General features: G+C 44.1%; 1 protein-coding gene across 3 annotated transcripts in view; it reads right to left on the bottom strand.

The window, feature by feature from the left end:
* The window catches only part of LOC139534674 (VPS10 domain-containing receptor SorCS2-like), a 451,135-nt gene that overhangs the window by 55,144 nt on the left and 373,491 nt on the right, over nucleotides 1-22,500 (bottom strand). For all 3 annotated transcript variants that reach the window (XM_071333995.1, XM_071333996.1, XM_071333997.1), the window contains exons 4-7: nucleotides 12,366-12,530; nucleotides 9,966-10,039; nucleotides 6,385-6,449; nucleotides 3,752-3,870 (exon numbers count right to left, since the gene is read on the bottom strand). In XM_071333995.1, coding sequence (XP_071190096.1) covers nucleotides 3,752-3,870; nucleotides 6,385-6,449; nucleotides 9,966-10,039; nucleotides 12,366-12,530 — 423 coding nt within the window. The remainder of the gene's footprint in view (nucleotides 1-3,751; nucleotides 3,871-6,384; nucleotides 6,450-9,965; nucleotides 10,040-12,365; nucleotides 12,531-22,500) is intronic.

Genomic DNA, 22,500 nt, shown 5'->3' with positions numbered 1-22,500 from the left:
CTTATTTTGGATATTTACAATATAAAAATAAAAATGAGAATCAAAATTTTCAACGGGACAACAGTAACAACAATAACCAAGTGTCAAAATAACCATATTACATACATTATCAGACACTGTACCTCAACTTATGGCAGGCAGCAATGTAGTGCGCTGCCAACCCACAGCTCTCTCTCTCCCCATAGTGTCTGCTCTTATCAAAGGATAAGCTGGTAGCTGTAGTTATTATTGCTACAATAGATACTATTATAGATACTACTGTAGCTACAACTATAGCTACTACTATAGATACTATTATAGATACTACTGTAGCTACAACTATAGCTACTACAATAGATACTATTATAGATACTACTGTAGCTACAACTATAGCTACTACAATAGCTAATATTATAGCTACTACTGTAGCTACAACTATAGCTACTAGAATATATACTATTATATACACTACTAGTATAGCTACTACAGTGTATCTACTACTATAGCTACTACTGTAGCTACTACTATAGCTACTACTGTAGCTACTACTATAGCTACTACTATAGATACTATTATAGATACTACTGTAGTTATTATTACTACTATTATAGACACTACTGTAGCTACAACTATAGCTACTACTATAGATACCATTATAGATACTACTGTAGCTACAACTATATATACTACTATATATACTATTATAGATTATACTATAGATACTACTATAGATACTACTATAGCTACTACTATAGCTACTTTTATAGCTACTACTGTAGTTACTACTATAGATACTACTATAGCAACTACTATAGATACTATTATAGCAACTACTATAGATACTATTATAGATACAATTACAGCTATTACTATAGCTACCATTATATATACTATTATAGATACTACTATAGATACTACTATAGCTGCTATTATGTATACTACTATAGATACTACTATAGATACCACTATAGCTGTTATTATGTATACTACTATAGCTGCTACTATATATACTACTATATATACTATAATAGATACTACTATAGATACTAATATAGCTGTTATTGTATATATACTATTAGCTGCTATTATAGATACTACTATAGCTGCTACTATAGATACTATTATATATACTAATATAGCTACTACTATAGATACTATTTTAGATAATACTATAGCTACTACTATAGATACTACTATAGATACTACTATAGCTACTACTATAGATACTACTATGGATACTACTATGGATACTACTGTAGATACTACTATAGATTCTACTATAGCTGTTATATATATATATATATATATAATATATATATATATATATATATGCTATTAGACATACAACTATAGATGCTACTCTAGCTACTACTATACCTGCTATTATAGATACTACTATAGCTACTACTATAGATACTACTATAGCTACTACTATATATACTACTATAGCTACTACTACATTTACATTTACATTTAAGTCATTTAGCAGACGCTCTTATCCAGAGCGACTTACAAGTTGGTGCATTCACCTTATGATGTCCAGTGGAACAACCACTTTACAATAGTGCATCTAACTCTAAGGGGGGGGGGGGGGGGGGGTTAGAAGGATTACTTTATCCTATCCTAGGTATTCCTTAAAGAGGTGGGGTTTCAGGTGTCTCCGGAAGGTGGTGATTGATTCCGCTGACCTGGCGTCGTGGGGGAGTTTGTTCCACCATTGGGGTGCCAGAGCAGCGAACAGTTTTGACTGGGCTGAGCGGGAGCTGTACTTCCTCAGAGGTAGGGAGGCGAGCAGGCCAGAGGTGGATGAACGCAGTGCCCTTGTTTGGGTGTAGGGCCTAATCAGAGCCTGAAGGTACGGAGGTGCCGTTCCCCTCACAGCTCCGTAGGCAAGCACCATGGTCTTGTAGCGGATGCGAGCTTCAACTGGAAGCCAGTTGTACTACTATAGTACTACTATAGCTACTACTATAGCTACTACTATATATACTACTATATATACTACTATAGCTACTACTATAGCTACTACTATAGCTACTACTATAGATACTACTATATATACTACTATAGCTACTACTATAGCTACTACTATATATACTACTATAGCTACTACTATATATACTACTATAGCTACTACTATAGCTACTACTATATATACTACTATAGCTACTACTATAGCTACTACTATAGACACTATTATAGCTACTACTATAGATACTACTATAGATACTACTATAGCTACTACTATAGATACTATTATAGCTACCATTATAGGTAATACTATAGCTACTATTATATATACTACTATAGATACTACTATAGATACTACAATATCTACTATTATAGATACTACTATAGATACTACTATATATACTACTATAGCTACTACTATAGATACTATTATAGCTACTATTATAGGTACTACTATAGCTACTATTATATATACTACTATAGATACTACTATAGATACTACAATATCTACTATTATAGATACTACTATAGATACTACTATATATACTACTATAGCTACTACTATAGATACTACTATAGCTACTACTACAGCTGCTATTATATATACTACTATAGCTACTACTATATATAATATTATAGCTACTACTATAGATACTACCATAGATACTACTATAGCTGCTTTTATATATACTATTATAGCTGCTATTATAGCTACTATTATAGATACTACTATAGCTACTACTATAGATACTACTATAGATACTATTATAGATACTACTATAGATACTACTATAGCTGCTTTTATATATACTATTATAGATACTATTATAGATACTACTATATATACTACTATAGATACTACTATAGATAATACTATAGATACTACTGTAGATACTATTATAGATACTACTATAGCTACTACTATAGATACTACTACAGCTACTACTATAGCTGCTATTATATATACTACTATAGCTACTACTATATATACTATTATAGCTACTACTATAGATACTACCATAGATACTACTATAGCTGCTTTTATATATACTATTATAGCTGCTATTATAGCTACTATTTCAGTATAGCTACTATTATAGCCATTAAGCCCACTACTGACAATGGGAGCTCCATCATATTACATGTAATGTCCTTACAAACAACCATTCCTTAATATCTTAATATCTTACAAGCAAGCGTTCATTAATATTTCATAAGCAACCATTCCTTCATATATGAATGCCAAAGTGTGTAGATTTAGAGAGGGACTTTTCAATAATTAGGATGTCATTAGGATTTTATGCAGTGGTACATACAGTATGGTTGATTTCATATCAGATTTGTTTTGTATGTTTCTGTATGTATTTTGTTTATGGTTTGTTTACATTTACATTTAAGTCATTTAGCAGACGCTCTTATCCAGAGCGACTTACAAATTGGTGCATTCACCTTATGATATCCAGTGGAACAACCACTTTACAATAGTGCATCTAACTCTTTTAAGGGGGGGGGGGGTTAGAAGGATTACTTTATCCTATCCTAGGTATTCCTTAAAGAGTTTTAAAAAGTTTGTCTATGAGATGTGTCTGGAACGTTGTTCCCCCCCTGCTGCTGTCTTGGACCAGGTCTCTCTTGAAAAAATAAATGTGATCGCAATAACACTACCCTGGATAAACAGAGGTTGTATGAAATCAAGCAAGCTGCCAACGGGGGTAGTCTATACCACTGTGGCACATTATAACCAAACAATCGTTAAGACATGTCACAACTGCAAAGGGTTTTATAATAAATGTGTCTTTACCTTGACAAAGGTGTAGTCGTCCTGGACTGAGAGAGAGTTGTGGTCAATCTTCCCCAGGAACTGAGCCGTTACGGTCTTGTCTGAGCAGTTCTGGATCAGACAGGTGACATACAGGTACCCTGGGAACAGAGAAGTGAGCAGCTTTTAGAGCCCCACCCTCAGAACACACATTATTGTAGGGGACAATGTAACAATGTTTTTCAGAAATATATTTCATTGCGTAAATGTATTTCTTGGTTTCATTTCATTTTGATAAGACATAAAAATCCAATGATTTGAAGGTTATTTGTTGATGTAAAAAATCTAAATGCACCAATTTTTAATGTTGTTTCATTAGATTTGGAGTGGGGTGGGGTTACGCTGAACCCTACTGGATTTCACACACAGCATCTGCATCAGCAACAACTCTAGTGGCAAGAGTCGTCAGGGAGATGACAAGCTAGCGATGTTGCCATGGGTGGGCTTTGGAAGGGCATAAGCCCACCCACTGGGGAGCCAGGACCAGCCAATCAGAATGAGTTTTCCCTCACAAAAGTGCTTTATTACAGACAGAATTACTCCTCAGCGCCCCAAGGAGGCCAAGATGGCTGACAAGGACTTGGGAAAAATGTGCAGCTGGACGGTAAAACGAAGGTAAACAATGAGGAAAATAATAGTTGTGGCCCTACAGACATCGATTACCACATATAAGACCGCCGTGGTTACCGTGGTTACCAACATGAATTACGTGGATAGTGTGAAAGACTGGTTGATGGTACGAGGAGATGTTTAATAGAGTTAAACCCGGTTAACCTGTTTATGTGAGTTTGTGTAGACCTGTTCAGTGTGTTGCTGTACGTATCTGGATGTGTGACTAGACGACAGTGTGTCCATGTGTCTGCATTAGCAGCCTCGCCGCTCCCCACATCAATCTCCCTAACGACACACACAGACTCTGCCAGCCTCCCAGCGAGTCTGCCTCATCCATCAACCCTCCACCCCTACCTCCCATCTACCCCCTCATCACTCACCATCCCTGGGCATAGACCCTAGGCAAGTCCCAGGCTTGTGTGCTGGCCTAGGCCTCTCTCTAGGGCTCAGGTAGATTATGTGACCAGGCCACCAGGCCACCATCCGTCCCCCCTGGTACCTGCCATCGTTTAACCTTGACAGGACCCAGGGTGACAGGGGGGCGCAGGGGGAACAGCTTGGCCTGGCATGCCTGGTCGCCCAGGCCCCTCTAACCCATCCGTCTGGAAGTGGGAGCTGCCGTGCGATGGAGAGGTGGGGGGAGGGTGGGGGAGAGAAGGACCATGTGGCTCTGCCTAGCCCAGGGAAGAGCTCTCCTGCCTGGGCAGCTGGGCCAGACAGACAGCCTCTCTGGTTCTCTGAAAAAACATGGCCCAGGCTTGTTCCAGATGACAGGTTCCAGACTCTAAGCTGCATGTTCAGTTCCCCATCAGAAAGTATAGACACACCTATGGGATTTGGAAGTTGTTTCTCACTTTTTGGGGGGGAAGATGATTCGTTTTAAGTGACTTCATATCAGGGGAGATGTGTTGAGTAACAAACAAGGCATTAACATGTTCTGTCCTTCATTTGTCCTTCCTCTCCTTCTTTTCCTGTCTTCCAGTGTCAGTCTGTTTAATTCTGTGGAATGATGGGTTGTCAAAGTGTACCGAGCGGGAAGACATGGCTCAGCATTTTAAAGCAAACACACATGCATTCTAACATAGGCATGCAGACACACCCACACCCACACCCGCACACACACACACACTCATTCTACACCTTCCACGCTACACACTCCTATTACCCCCTTGGTGGGTAGTGCAGAGCTAACCTGGCTGGCTGCTGATATGACAATCCACTCTGACTGGGGACCTGGGCACTGAGTTCCCCTCTGACTCCCCCCTGACCTCCCCCTGACTCCCCTCTGACTTCCCTCTGACTTCCCTCTGACTTCCCTCTGCCTTCCCTCTGACTCCCCTCTGACCTCCCTGTTCCCCCTGACATCCCCCTGACTTCCCCCTGACTCCACCCTGACTTCCCCCTGACTTCCCCCTGACTCCACCCTGACTTCCCCCTGCCTCCCCTCTGACTTCCCTCTGACTTCCCTCTGACTTCCCTCTGACTCCACCCTGACTTCCCTCTGACTTCCCTCTGACTTCCCTCTGACTTCCCTCTGACTTCCCTCTGACTTCCCTCTGACTTCCCTCTGACTTCCCCCTGACTCCACCCTGACTTCCCTCTGACTTCCCCCTGACTCCCCCCTGACTTCCCTCTGACTCCCCCCTGACTTCCCCCTGCCTCCACCATGACCTCACTAGAAGGTCAACCCATCACCTCCTTCATTACCTGAGTCTACACTGAGGGTTCCGAGGCAGATGAGGGACAGGCCAATAGGAGGAGAATGAGAGGGATCGAGAGGGAAAGGTTATTGGTGCCTGTGGGAGTGGAACAGACAGTAGACTTGTCTTGAATGGAGAGGAGGAAAATGAGAGATGGGTGGGTGAGGGTGGCAATGTGTGTTCAGGGGATTCTAGAGGAAGTAGGTGTACTCACTTTGTAATCGTGTATAGTCAGTGAGAAAGTGGGTAAGGAAAGAGATCACAGATAATCCAGACATGCACACTGAAAGAACAGCACCTTACCTCCACTTGTGTCCTGCATCTCCATATGTACCAAGTCAGGGTCCACATCTACATCAGCCACAGACCTGAGACAGAGGAAGCTAGAATTCAAGTTGAAAGTTGGAACAACAGAACTCATCTTCTTGTGCACTTCACCCCCCCCTTCCTCCCCCTCACTCTCTCTTCCTCCCTATTTCTCTCTTCCCCCCTCTCTCTCTGTTCCTCCCTATTTCTCTCTTCCCCCCTCTCTCTCTTCCTCCCTATTTCTCTCTTCCCCCCTCTCTCTCTTCCCCCCTCTCTCTCTTGCTCCCTCCCCCTCTCTCTCTTGCTCCCTCCCCCCTCTCTCTTCACCCTCTCTCTCTTCCCCCCTCTCTCTCTCTTCCTCCCTATTTCTCTCTTCCCCCCTCTCTCTCTCTTCCTCCCTATTTCTCTCTTCCCCCTCTCTCTCTCTTCCTCCCTATTTCTCTCTTCCCCCTCTCTCTCTTCCCCCCCTCTCTCTTGCTCCCTCTCTCTTTCCCCCCTCTCTCTTTCCCCCCTCTCTCCCTCTTCCCTTTGCCCCTTTTATCTCTGATTAGAAGTCAGTAGTGAAGTCTGTGAAATCTCCTCAGCTCTTTAAAGATATATGTTAAATATATAAAATCTCCTTTACGGTCCGTATAAAGAGCCTGTATGTGCAATTACTGTAGCAAGTTGTGGAAGAGAGGGAGAGAAGGAACGAGGGAGGTAGGGAAAGAGGAAAGGAGGGAAGGAGGGAGAGAGAGCACAACTCCTTTTTGTATTCTATCAAACTTCTGTCATAATATCAGTATTCTACTCACATAGTTTGGCATTCTCTGAGAGGTTCTTTCCGTCTGCTCATGGCCATCAACACCACACGAGCCACAAGTTCACGAAACCCGTAACCAGTTCACCTCAGTTCTATTTCATGGGATAGCCAGTAGCCAGTAACAACCTCTAAACCCAACTCTGAATAAGTAGAGAAACATAGTTGTATAAAGCATCAGTGTCTGTGGCATCCATCTTGTCGGACGGATCAGCCCGTCAGATAGTAGCTGACTAGCTCTTTCAAGTGAACTTGATTTATCAGGATTGGCTTCCAGACCATTCTTCTCTTCCACAGGGAGAACAAGGCTATTACAGGCCTAACAATCAGCTAATGCTGGCCTATCGGAAAGCATGGATGCTTTGAGAGGCTTTTAAAGGCCCAGACGTTTTCCCTGTCAGCGCATGTGGTCAGAAAGCACTCTCAGCCCTAGTGTTTTCTAGTTAGAGAAAAATAAAATCTTGACCCTACGATTTGAGCAGGAACAACTAGGCCCTAGACATATAACTACTGTCTCTCTGTTAGCATTTTACGCCTCACTACATACTGGATATTATTGTATTGTTCGGAGAGTCGCTGGCAAAACCAAATGGTGATGGTTTTATTAGTACTCAGTGGTTGGGTTTACACATGTGCTCCGTGGATTAAGTACAGTGGCTTGCGAAAGTATACATCCCCCTTGGAATGTTTCCAATTTTGTTGCCTTACAACCTGGAATTAAAATGGATTTTTTGGGGGGGTTGTATCTTTTGATTTACACGACAGAAGCTAAATATTTTTTATTGTGAAACAAACAAGAAATAAGACAAAAAACAGAAAACTTTTGTAGAGCCACCTTTTGCAGCAATTACAGCTGCAAGTCTCTTGAGGCATGTCTCTATAAGCTTGGCACATCTAGCCACTGGGATTTTTGCCCATTCTTCAAGGAAAAACTGCTCCAGCTCCTTCAAGTTTGATGAGTTCTGCTGGTGTACAGCAATCTTTAAGTCATACCACAGATTCTCAATTGGATTGAGGTCTGGGCTTTGACTAGGCCACTTAAATGTTTCCCCTTAAACCACCCGAGTGTTGCTTTAGCAGTATGCTTAGGGTCATTGTCCTGCTGGAAGGTGAACCTCCGTCCCAGTCTCAAATCTCTGGAAGACTGAAACAGGTTTCCCTCAAGAATTTCCCTGTATTTAGCGCCATCCATCATTCCATCCATCATTCCATCATTCCTTCAATCCTGACTAGTCCCAGTCCCTGCCGATGAAAAACATGATGCTGCCACCACCATGCTTCACTGTGGGGATAGTGTTCTCAGGGTGATGAGAGGTGTTGGGTTTGCGCCAGACATTTTCCTTGATGCCCAAATATATCCATTTTAGTCTCATCTGACCAGACTACCTTTCTTCCATATATTTGGGGAGTCTCCCACATGCCTTTTGGCAAACACCAAACGTGTTTATATGTCCATTACATAAAATCCAAATAAAAATCAATTTCAATTACAGGTTGTAATGCAAAAAAATATATAGAAAAACACCAAGGGGGATGAATACTTTTGCAAGGCACTGTATAGTACATCACAGTTGATCTCTTATTTCCTCCAGCTACTGCCAATGTATACATCATAAATAATACCCTTTGAGATGGGATCTATATGTTCAAATGCAATGCATTGTGAAGTGTGAGGAAATTGCCTCTAAGGCCAGATCTAAAATCAGTTTGACATCTTAACTATTAGTGGTCAAAGGTCTGGATTTGGTTGTGTAATCTGATCCTAGATCTGTTATCAGACACAACTTCTGCTTGACACAGAAAGCAGGTTAGGAATAGCCTATCTAGACCCATAGTGAGAAGTACATTTTTTGGGGGGCAAGTCAGTTAAGAACAAATTCTTATTTACAATGACAGTCTACCCCAGACAACACTGGGCCAACTGTGCACTGCCTTATGGGACTCCCAATCATGGCCAGATGTGATTCAGTTTGGATTTGAACCAGGGACTGTAGTGATGCCTCTTGTACTGAGATTCAGTGCCTTAGACCACTGCGTCACTCGGGAGACCTGAGTTACCTCAGGCTGGAGTGTTTTTAACGCTCTGGCTTGGGATGATTTGTGCGTTGGGTTTGGACAGCTAAATCAACACAACTGGCTTCATAACCACTGATCTGGAACCAGCTGATAACTCAGACCTGTCCAGGTCTCAACACTACTGGCTTCATAACCACTGATCTGGAACCAGCTGATAACTCAGACCTGTCCAGGTCTCAACACTACTGGCTTCATAACCACTGATCTGGAACCAGCTGATAACTCAGACCTGTCCAGGTTTCAACACTACTGGCTTCATAATCACTGATCTGGAACCAGCTGATAACTCAGACCTGTCCAGGTCTCAACACTACTGGCTTCATAACCACTGATCTGGAACCAGCTGATAACTCAGACCTGTCCAGGTCTCAACACTACTGGCTTCATAACCACTGATCTGGAACCAGCCATTGTGAAGCAGATCATTTCTCTGAGAGAAGAAAACAGCAGGCAGTCTCGATATACGACCTTCTGCTCAGAACAGGAGAGAGGGAGGAGGGAGAGAGGGAGGGATGGAGGGAGGAGGGAGGGAGGGAGGGATGGAGAGAAAATGGATGCAGAAGGGGATAAGAGACAAAGCTTGAGGCGACCTAACCCATGAGATCTAAAACTCACAGCCATATTTTATGTTGTAAAGGCAGAGTTACTCAACGGTAAATAAAGCAAGTTAGATTATAAGGACATATTTGTGATCAGAACTTACCAGAATATTCTGCCCTTGGTTACTCGTTCCTGCATTAGAGTCCACTTCCGGCCCAAATCCATGGACACGTAGAGCTGTGAAATTAAAACATCCAACCTATCAAACAACAGTTATTTACTCAGTAGAAATGTCATGAATTGATATTTTAAAAAAATCACGAAAAACAGGATTTGTATGGAGGTGAACTGGATGGTTGTCATAGATTTTCATGTCCGTATTGGTGATTGTGTCATCCCTGTTCGCCCCTCTGATTGTGTCATCCCTGTTCGCCCCTCTGTGTGTGTCATCCCTGTTCGCCCCTCTGTGTGTGTCATCCCTGTTCGCCCCTCTGATTGTGTCATCCCTGTTCGCCCCTCTGATTGTGTCATCCCTGTTCGCCCCTCTGTGTGTGTCATCCCTGTTCGCCCCTCTGTGTGTGTCATCCCTGTCCGCCCCTCTGATTGTGTCATCCCTGTTCGCCCCTCTGTGTGTGTCATCCCTGTTCGCCCCTCTGTGTGTGTCATCCCTGTCCGCCCCTCTGTGTGTGTAGCGAACTGGGAGGTTGTGTGTAGTAGAGCGTAAAGTCCAGTCAGTCAAGCAAGTGAAGTTTACGGTTCACCTACACCAGGCCAACCTCTATTTATCTTAGTAGGCCATTCCATGTGAGAGTGTGTGTGTGTGTGTGTGTGTGTGTGTGTGTGTGTGTGTGTGTGTGTGTGTGTGTGTGTGTGTGTGTGTGTGTGTGTGTGTGTGGTTGTAAGAGTGTGTGTGTGGTTGTAAGTGTGTGTGTGTCTGTGTGGTTGTGTGTTTGTGTTTTGTTGTGTGTGCATGTGCACCATTGATCGGCTTTATAATGAAAATGTATAGATTTTCCTCACAAGGTATCCCAGCAGACATATGAAAAGAACAAAAATGATTTCACCCCTGAGCCTGTACACATTCCCCTACTGCCACACACACACACACACACACACACACACACACACACACACACACACACACACACACACACACACACACACACACACACACACACACACACACACACACACACACACACACACACACACACAGTGTAATGTAAGTGTACATGCACTTACAATACACTTACAAAACACAGAATCTCTCACTGAATTCCAGAGAGCCCCATTTATTCATTATGAGCAAACATAATAAAACTAGATGGCCAGAACCTCGTTAAATCAAACCTGACGATCACAACATTCTCAAAGAATAACCTTGATAGGAATCACATGGGGTGATCTCAAAAAACTATCTTTCCCTATAAACATATTAATATGAAATTATTATTTTTCACTGTTAAATGATTTTTGACTCTCCATCTGTAGCCTGGCCACATGGAGTAAAACCTAATTTAATTTCATGTTTAATTAATGGTTAATTATTAAAGTGGCGTTCCCTCCATATGCTGTTGCTACTGTGACTGTCTGAGTTATCGAAAAGAAGAGATCGAAAAGACAGAACATGCTGAGATGTCCCCAGACACTGGTCTGAGGACAGTTTTGCACTTCCCTCTCATGACGGCTATGGTTGGGATCAGGGGAAGGTAAAACTGATCCTAAATCTGTGCCTTAGGGAAATTCTCTTGACCCACATACTCTCTTTTCAGCACTGTAAACTAGCATAATATGTCATCATTGCACCAACTATGAATAAAAAAGCCATTCTGTAAATAAACAGTATGCTATTAAATTATGTCTTTGCTGGGGGAAGGCTATCTTATCCTCCCAGTTAATTCATTAAGCAGCCAGGTCACCAGTGATACAAGTCAGTATTCGACGTCCATCTGGAGATGACGTGGAAACCGGTCACTAGGGGCAACGTTGTTCACTGTTACCTAGGTTTCGTTTTTTCCTAGGGCATAGTGGACCGGAATAGCGGACAGGCATCTGATTCCTAAAGGTTGCAAGTTCAAATCCAGCAAAAGAAAGTTGTTTTTGAGATGTTTGTTTTAAGACTATGCCAAACCTTCACCCTTACCTTAACCATTTGGAGTTAATGCCTAACTTTAAGATTTCAGACTTACTGCCTAAACTTAACCCTAACATAAAAAATTCTGAGTTAATGCCTAAAAGTAACCTTAAACACTTTGAAATGTGATGTTTGAGAAACATGAATGAACGTCTAATTCTGACGTGAGACTGTGAGAGCCAGTTGGAATTAAGCAGCACAGTGAAAGGAAGGAAAACTCCTGCTATGAGATTGTCTTTGTTGTAGACTTGTTGTCATAAAATGCTCAGGTTGGTAGTAAGTGGCCGGATTTACTAGAAAAAGCTTTTGATCGACTGTTTTGCAGTTGAATGATGGTGATTTTGTTTAGGGGAATCTCCTCATAAAAGAACAACAGACGTCTAGTCTGGAACAATCGGACTGTGACGTGGTCTTTTGATGGTGACCCACCTTGCCCTCCTTGCAGTAAGCCAGCACCTTGTCCTCCTCCTTAGGGTGGAAGAGGAGGGTCTCAGCAGTGAAGGAGAGGGGCTGGCGCTGGAAAGAGGAGCCCTCGTCTGTACTGATGAACAGCAACTGGTCCCGCTCGTTAATGGACGAGCTCACCAGGATCACCTGACAGGGGTGGGGAGAGAGATCAGAGGTCAGAAGGTAGATAAGGATAAGGGATGTGTAATGTGGTAATATCTGAATGAGGAGTAGTGTAGTTGATGAGTTGTAATGATTTCGTTCTGTCAGCAGTCTTATGGTAGTTGTAGAGACACACACAACCCCCCCCCCCCCCCCCCCCCCCCCACACACACACACACACACACACACACACACACACACACACACACACACACACACACACACACCCACCCACACCCACACCGTACTCCCAATCAGGGCCATTCTCAAGGCCACCAGAACTACATCACCGTGGTCTACCTCTTACTCAGTGGAGACACCATATTGATTATCTAATAGTCTCTTTAATAGCTCATAAATGGAACAAATTGTAGTGTGGAACTCTGAGTTTACCATCTCACCAATCACCATTAAGTGTTGGACAGGTTAACCATCAATAGGGCTGAGCTATGATCAACACCAACTTATTAGCCAATCAGATTGCTCAAGATCATGTCATCTGCAACACTCAGTCATGAGCAAACCGTCCAAAGAGGAGAAAGATGGGGCAAACTGTATACACTGAATGTGTGGCATGTTTATTTGCACAAGTTATCCTACTTCCTCTCTCTTCCTCTTTCTTCCTCTCTCCTCCTTTCTCCTCCTCTCTCCTCCTCTCTTCCTCTCTCTTCCTCTCTCTTCCTCTCTCTTCCTCTCGCCTCCTCTCTCCTCCTCTCCTCCTCCTCTCTCCTCCTCTCTCCTCCTCTCTCCTCCTCTCTCCTCCTCTCTCCTCCTCTCTCCTCCTCTCTTCCTCTCTCCTCTCTCCTCTCTATCCTCCTCTCTCTTCCTCTCTCCTCCTCTCTCCACCTCTCTCCACCTCTCTCCTCTCTCTCCTCCTTTCTCATTCTCTCTCATCTCTCTCCTCCTCTCTCTTCATCTCTCTTCATGTCTCTTCCTCTCTCCTCCTCTCTCTTCCTCTCTCATCTCTCTCCGTATCTCTCCTCCTTTCTCATTCTCTTCCTCTCTCCTCTCTCTCTTCCTCTCTCCTCTCTCTCTCTCCCTCTTGCGCCACATTGCTATGCCCCTCATACCTTAAGGATTACTAAGGACTCCCCACTCTGGGCTGTGTGGTTGTGTATAAGCGTTTTGTGTGTGTGTGTGTGGGTGTGTGTGTGTATGTGTGTGTAAGGGTTGGATGAGCGAGCCGGGTCTAAACAGGCTTCTATGTAGAGCCACGGTCAATTAACAACCCCTAGCCTGCCTGTTTGTTCTGCCTGCATACAGCTGCCACACCGCCTGTGGAGAGATGGGGAGAAGAGGCACTACGGAGGGATGGAGGGAGGAATGGAAAGCATGAATACGGAGGAAAAGTAATTAGGAGCTCAGGCTGGCAAGTGAGATTTTTTGTTTCAGGAGGATTGTGTGTGTGTGCTTGTTTTGTCCTAAAAAAATGTACATATTCGCCAGTCCCCACAAGGAAGAAGGCTATTTTAAGCTTAGGGTTTAGGTTTAAGGTTAGGAGTTAAGGTTAGGTTTAGGGTTAGGAGTTTTGAGTTAAGGTTAGGTTAAGGGTTAGGTTAAGGGTTAGGAATTTGGGGTTATGGTTAGGGTTATGGTTATTGGATTAGGGCGAGACATCGAATAAGTTAGGCTAGCCCTGCCTGCCTTATATCCCATTCCTTTCCTCATTGTAAATATGAATTTGTTCTTAACTGTGTTGCCTAGTTAAATAAATAAAAGACAATAAAATTACCTACAGTACCGGTGTTGCAGTACTGCTGACAACCTATGAGTGGTGCTGTTGTCAAGCCGACAGAACAGCCAACCTCTTGAAAAGAAGCCAAACAAGAGGAATCAAGGTTAAACCTCATAACGTCATGACAACAACTAAGAACTTTTAGGAGCCAGTACAAGGAGAGAGAAACTACAGTAACGCTCCTGAGAGGTCAGATTCTCAGAACCAAAAGCTTTTCATCACATTCCACCGCTCAAAACTGTTTCCTCCGAGTAACAAAGTCACGCTCACGCACTACAGTGCTCCTTTTGTGTGTCGAAGATAAAAGCTCTCCCGAAAACGTCCGGTCTCTACACTTGAGACAGCGTAGTGGGTGTATGATACACCGGGGGAGTTACAGAAACACGAATACAATAACATGTCCAATTATGCCACTCCGTATGCATAGGCATCAGACAATTGTGACTTTCTTGTGGGAGCTATTCCCAGTTTCTGATCATATTTGAGCCGTCAGTGATTATTATTATATATTTTTAGGGGTTTAGATCAGCTTTAAATATTGCAGATAGATTGTGGCTTCCGTCAATTAAATTGTTTGCATCATTTCCAATCGCCCGTCAGTGACTGCGCTTAATCTGTCCCGTGGGTTTAGTGAAGCAAAACAACAACATTGAAAGTCCCGTCACTTCCTCTATTCCCGGATGCTGATTGGTTAAAACAAGTTGTTCCTCAATGCCTAGTATTTAGTCATACAATCTGTCATCAAACACACAAATCTGCTCAGCTGTCTTAAAATACTATTACAGCAAGTTGTATCCATCTTTACTGATACATGTTGTGTATAATGGGATGGGGAAATGATGGTGGGACAGATCTGAGAACAGATCTGAGGACATAGTTGTTGTACAACCTGGAGAGACGAAGAGATACTAATACCAAATACTATCACACGGTGGACACACACACACACACACTAGGTAAACACATACTATCACACGGTGGACACACACACTGGGTAAACACATACTATCACACGGTGGACACACACACACTGGGTAAACACATACTATCACACGGTGGACACACACACTGGGTAAACAAACACTATCACACGGTGGACACACACACTGGGTAAACAAACACTATCACACGGTGGACACACACACACACACACACACACACACACACACACACACACACACACACACACACACACACACACACACACACACACACACACACACACACACACACACACACACACACACACACACACACACACACACACACACACACACACACACACACACACACAGGCCTTTACCACAGAGGTAATCCATTGCAGACCAATCTATGGATCTTTGTCTGTCTATTCTGTAGAAACCAGCAATCAATGGAAGACTCTCTTTCAGCCAGCACAGAGAACCATACACCTACTGTCCCCGGTCAGCCAATCACATAGTAGCAAACATGCAAACATTCTCCATCGCCACCTGACTGTAACTTGATGCCAGTGCACCATAGTAATGTGTATCACTTCGGAGAGAACACAGGTTTCTAGTTTACTTTTTTTGTTGTAAACGTCTTAAGACACCCGTTGGTTAGTATTTCACGGTTGCCATTTTCTCAATGTATCTCCAGCACAATTACTTTCCACCCAATTACATATGCAAATTGACAGTGTTGACTTTCAGTGAGAGCAGGAGCTGTGCAATAGGGGAGTGGTGAGCCGTGTTATGCTCTGTATAAACTAGAGAATTGTATTGTCAGGATCGCCTGGGAGACCAAGATTATATTGACATAACGTTATTAAAATCTTCCCAGGACTAGCTATGAGAAAGTACACAGCATTATGATAAAGTCTACAAAACACATTCAGAAAGTTGAGAACTGTAGAGAAAAATATGTTTCACAGGAATGTATCACACACACACACACACACACACACACACACACACACACACACACACACACACACACACACACACACACACACACACACACACACACACACACACACACACACACACACACACACACACACACACACACACACACTCAAACGGACACGCATAGGGGGGCAAAATTCCTGAAATCCCGGTTGGAGCATTCCCGGAGTCAGGACGGAATACGCTGGATATCCGGAATTTATTGAAAGGTCCCTGGATTTTGCAACCCTAGTCATGCACCCACACCTATGTGTGCACACCATGCACCCACACACCATGCACCCACACCTATGTGTGCACACCATGCACCCACACACCATGCACCCACACCTATGTGTGCACACCATGCACCCACACACCATGCACCCACACACCATGCACCCACACACCATGCACCTGTAACGGATGTGAAATGGCTAGCTAGTTAGCGGGTACGCGCTACTAGCATTTCAATCAGTTACGTCACTTGCTCTGAGACTTAAGTAGGGTTTCCCCTTGCTCTGCAAGGGCCGCGGCTTTTGTGGAGCGATGGGTAACGACGCTTCGTGGGTGTCAGTTGTTGATGTGTGCAGAGGGTCCCTGGTTCGCGCCCGAGGTCGGGGCGAGGGGACGGTTTAAAGTTAAACTGTTACACACCCACACACCATGCACCCACACACCATGCACCCACACACCATGCACCCACACACCATGCACCCACACCTATGTGTGCACACCATGCACACACACACCATGCACCCACACACCATGCACCCACACACCATGCACCCACACACCATGCACCCACACGCCATGCACCCACACACCATGCACCCACACACCATGCACCCACACCTATGTGTGCACACCATGCACACACACACCATGCACCCACACACCATGCACCCACACACCATGCACCCACACACCATGCACCCACACACACACACACCACACCACACCACACCACACACACACCTCAGTCCAGCACACCACTCAACAGTATGCTAGCCATCCAGGGAGAGGGCTGGGTGATAGATAATATCCATTACACCAGAGAAAGGAGTGACAGCCCCGACAGAGAATAGTACACTGTGTCAGAGGTGTCAGGAAGAACCCACTACCCACAGCTACATCTCTTAATGCATTAACCATAGCCCCGTGCATTATGGATATTACTTTCCAGAGGCAAGTGCATTTGTACTACACTAGTGGCGACTGGCAGGACACGACCCGGCTCTGTGGATCGGGGGCTCCATCTTTGCTCTGATCCATGGCTCCTGAAGAACGTATCTTTAGCATTGTCAACCACAAGACAGAGAGCATCAGAGAGAGAGAGAGCGAGACAGAGAGAGAGAGGGAGAGAGAGAAAGAGAGAGACAGAGAAAGAGAGAGAGAGAGAGACAGAGTCAGAGAGAGAGAAAGAGAGCGAGCGGGAGAGAGAGTGTGCCATCACAGCAGCAAGATTTGTGACCTGTTGCCACAAGAAAAGGGCAACCAGTGAAGAACAAACACCATTGTAAATACAACCCATATTTATGCTTATTTATTTTAACTTGTGTGCTTTAACCATTTGTACATTGTTACAACACTGCATATATATAATATAACATTTGTAATGTCTTTATTGTTTTGAAACTTCTGTATGTGTAATGTTTACTGTTAATTTGTATTGTTTATTTCACTTTTGTATAATATCTACCTCACTTGCTTTGGCAATGTTAACACATGTTTCCCATGCCAATAAAGCCCCTTGAATTGAATTGAAAATTGAGTGAGAGAAAGAGAGAGACAGAGAGAGACAGAGAAAGAGAGAGACAGAGAGACATAGAGAGACAGAGAGAGAGGGAGGGAGAGCGAGAGTGTGAGAGAGAGAGAGTTAAAGAGAAAGAGAGAGCTCGATGCTCGATGCTCGCTGGTGGAGTGGTGCCTGCCCTGTGGTAACTGATTCTGCCTCGATGCTCGCTGGTGGAGTGGTGCCTGCTCTGTGGTAACTGATTCTGCCTCGATGCTCGCTGGTGGAGTGGTGCCTGCCCTGTGGTAACTGATTCTGCCTCGATGCTCGCTGGTGGAGTGGTGCCTGCCCTGTGGTAACTGATTCTGCCTCGATGCTCGCTGGTGGAGTGGTGCCTGCCCTGTGGTAACTGATTCTGCCTCGATGCTCGCTGGTGGAGTGGTGCCTGCTCTGTGGTAACTGATTCTGCCTCGATGCTCGCAGGTGGAGTGGTGCCTGCCCTGTGGTAACTGATTCTGCCTCGATGCTCGCAGGTGGAGTGGTGCCTGCCCTCTGGTAACGGATTCTTCCTCGATGCTCGATGGTGCCAAGATCAGTGCTTATGAACATCAGACTGACAACGATGTGCACTTTCACTCCCACTCTCTTTATGTCTCCTCCAACTCTCTGTCTGTCCTCCTCCTCTCTCTGTCTCCTCCAACTCTCTATCTGTCCATCCTCCTCCTCTCTCTGTCTCCTCCAACTCTCTATCTGTCCTCCTCCTCTCTCTGTCTCCTCCAACTCTCTATCGTTCCTCCTCCTCTCTCTGCCTCCTCCAACTCTCTATCTGTCCTCCTCCTCTCTCTGTCCTCCTCCAACTCTCTATCGTTCCTCCTCCTCTCTCTGTCTCCTCCAACTCTCTATCTGTCCTCCTCTCTCTGTCTCCTCCAACTCTCTATCTGTCCTCCTCCTCTCTCTGTCTCCTCCAACTCTCTATCTGTCCTCCTCTCTCTGTCTCCTCCAACTCTCTATCTGTCCTCCTCTCTCTGTCTCCTCCAACTCTCTATCTGTCCTCCTCTCTCTGTCTCCTCCAACTCTCTATCTGTCCTCCTCCTCTCTCTGTCTCCTCCAACTCTCTATCTGTCCTCCTCTCTCTGTCTCCTCCAACTCTCTATCTGTCCGTCCTCCTCCTCTCTCTGTCGCCTCCAACACTCTATCATTCCTCCTCCTCTCTCTGTCTCCTCCAACTCTCTATCGTTCCTCCTCCTCTCTCTGTCTCCTCCAACACTCTATCGTTCCTCCTCCTCTCTCTGTCTCCTCCAACTCTCTAGCTGTCCTCCTCTCTCTGTCTCCTCCAACTCTCTATCTGTCCGTCCTCCTCCTTTCTCTGTCGCCTCCAACACTCTATCATTCCTCCTCCTCTCTCTGTCTCCTCCAACTCTCTATCGTTCCTCCTCCTCTCTCTGTCTCCTCCAACTCTCTATCGTTCCTCCTCCTCTCTCTGTCTCCACCAAAACACTCTATCATTCCTCCTCCTCTCTCTGTCTCCTACAACTCTCTATCGTTCCTCCTCCTCTCTCTGTCTCCTCCAACTCTCTATCGTTCCTCCTCCTGTCTCTGTCTCCAACGCTGCCCAATTCGTTGATATATATGTTGAAGAGGGTGGGGCTTAAGCTGCATCCCTGTTTCCCCCAACACCACTTTCCATCAATTTGTATAGCAGACCCTCATGCAAAATTGAGTCGAAGGCTTTTTTGAAATCAACAAAGCATGAGAAGACTTTGCCTTTGTTTTGGTTTGTTTGTTTGTCAATTAGGGTGTGCAGGGTGAATATGTGGTCTGTCATACGATAATTTGGTAAAAAGCCAATTTTTACATTTGCTCAGTACATTGTTTTCACTGAGGAAATGTACGAGTCTGCTGTTAATGATAATGCAGAGGATTTTCCCAAGGTTGCTGTTGACACATATCCCACGGTAGTTACTGGGTTATAATTTGTCTCCACTTTTGTGGATTGGGGTGACCAGTCCTTGGTTCCAAATATTGGGGAAGATGCCAGAGTGATGATGTTAAAGTGTTTTAGTATAGCCAATTGGAATTTGTTGTCTGTATATTTTATCATTTAATTTAGGATAACATCAACACGACAGGCCTTTTTGGGTTGGAGGGTTTGTATTTTGTCCTGTAGTTCATTCAATGTAATTGGAGAATCCAGTGGGTTCTGGTAGTCTTTAATAGTTGATTCTAAGATTTGTATTTGATCCTGTATATGTTTTTACTGTTTGTTCTTTGTTATAGAGACAAAGAGATTGGAGAAGTGGTTTATCCATACATCTCCATTTTAGATAGATAACTCTTCCTGTTGTTTTACAATTTTCCCAGAAGTGGTTAGAGTCTATGGATTCTTCAATGACATTGAGCCGATTTCTGACGTGCTGTTCCTTCTTTTTCCGTTGTGTATTTCTGTATTGTTTTAGTAATTCACCATAGTGAAGGCGTAGACTCAGGTTTTCTGGGTCTGTTCTGTTTTTGGTTGGACAGGTTTCTCAATTTCTTTCTTAGGTTATTGCATTCTTCATCAAACTATTTGTCATTGTCGTTCATTTTCTTCGGTTTTCTGTTTGAAATTTTTAGATTAGATAGGGAAGCTGAGAGGTCAAATATAATGTTAACATTTTCTACTGCCAAATTTACACCTTCACTATTAGAGTGGAACGTTTTTGTCCAGGAAGTTGTCTAGAAGGGATTTAATTTGTTGTTGCCTAATTGTTTTTTGGTAGGTTTCCACACTACATTCCTTCCATCTATAGCATTTCTTAATATTACACAGTTCCCTTGGCTATGATGCCTCATGATTGAGTATTTCTCTGTTCAAGTAGACTGTGATTTTGCTGTGGTCTGATAGGAGTGTCTGTGGGCTGACAATGCTGAGAGACTCTGGGTTGAGGTCAGTGATAAAGTAGTCTACAGTACTACTGCCAAGAGATGAGCTATAGGTTTACCTACCATAGGAGTCCCCTCGAAGCCTACCATTGACTATGTACATACCCAGCGTGCGACAGAGCTGCAGGAGTTGTGACCCGTTTTTGTTGGTTATGTTGTCATAGTTGTGCCTCTCTCTCTCATACTACAGTCAGAGGCTAAGCTTCCCATTAGAACATGAAGGTGTTGTTCAATCACACTCTGGCATTTCTATCTCCCTTTCCAGTTACCAGAGAAAGAGAGAGAGAAAGGGCGCGAGAGAGAGGAAGAGAGAAAGAGTCATGGAGGAGAATGAGAGAGAGTGAGGAGAGAGAGAGAGGGACCTCTGAGGAATGACTTCAGACTTAATCACAGTGAGTCACAGTATGAGAGTGTTCATCTGTGAGGATCTCTCCCTGCACCGCCTGGTCTGTCTGTCTGTCTGTCTGTCTGTCTGTCTGTCTGTCTGTCTGTCTGTCTGTCTGTCTGTCTGTCTGTCTGTCTGTCTGTCTGTCTGTCTGTCTGTCTGTCTGTCTGTCTGTCTGTCTGTCTGTCTGTCTGTCTGTCTGTCTGTCTGTCTGTGCGTGTTATGTTGTCTTCACAGGGAAATCGATCTAGTTTGAAGTCAAAGTAAGACATCCATCTAGAATTGCCTTCAAAAAGGGCCACTAGGGGCAACGGTGAGCTGTTACCTTCAGGTAGGCTGGTGGCTTGCCAGGGTAAAAGCTGTTACCGTCAGGTAGGCTGGTGGCTTGCCAGGGTAAAAGCTGTTACCTTCAGGTAGGCTGGTGGCTTGCCAGGGTAAAAGCTGATACCTTCAGGTAGGCTGGTGGCTTGCCAGGGTAAAAGCTGTTACCTTCAGGTAGGCTGGTGGCTTGCCAGGGTAAAAGCTGTTACCTTCAGGTAGGCTGGTGGCTTGCCAGGGTAAAAGCTGTTACCTTCAGGTAGGCTGGTGGCTTGCCAGGGTAAAAGCTGTTACCTTCAGGTAGGCTGGTGGCTTGCCAGGGTAAAAGCTGTTACCTTCAGGTAGGCTGGTGGCTTGCCAGGGTAAAAGCTGTTACCTTCAGGTAGGCTGGTGACTTGCCAGGGTAAAAGCTGTTACCTTCAGGTAGGCTGGTGACTTGCCAGGGTAAAAGCTGATCTCTGGTGCCGAGGGTTGAGGGCTCAATCCCAGTGCTAGGCAAAGGTTTTTGTATTTCTGTTTTAAGTATTTCCCTAATTTAAACCCTTAACCACTCTGAATTCATTCCTAAACTTAACCCCATTTTAAACTGATCCCAAACCTTAACCCTTAACTTAACAAGATGTGAAGCCCCCAGTCCGACAAGAGTGTTTTTGGTTTAAGTTAGGTAACAGTGTCTCAACTTAAACGTCAAAAACAGATGTTTACTTTGACTTCACCCATAGACGTTTGGAAAAACGTGGACACCTTGTTGTGATTACGTAGATCCACCTGGGTCATTTCTTCATAGACCACTAATTGACATCTCTTCAGCAGGATCTCAACCATAAAACAGTTAATATGCTGAGAGTACCTGAACTGACTTTCTGTAACAGGAATGCAAAATGTACAGTTGAATACGGAAGTTTACGTACACCTGAGCCAAATACATTTCAACTCAGTTTTTCACAATTCCT

The sequence above is a fragment of the Salvelinus alpinus genome, chromosome 11 (genome assembly GCF_045679555.1).
Source record: "Salvelinus alpinus chromosome 11, SLU_Salpinus.1, whole genome shotgun sequence".
NCBI classification, from domain to species: domain Eukaryota; kingdom Metazoa; phylum Chordata; class Actinopteri; order Salmoniformes; family Salmonidae; genus Salvelinus; species Salvelinus alpinus.
The sequence above is the reverse complement of the archived record's forward strand: the minus strand, read 5'-3'. Positions and strand labels throughout refer to the sequence as shown.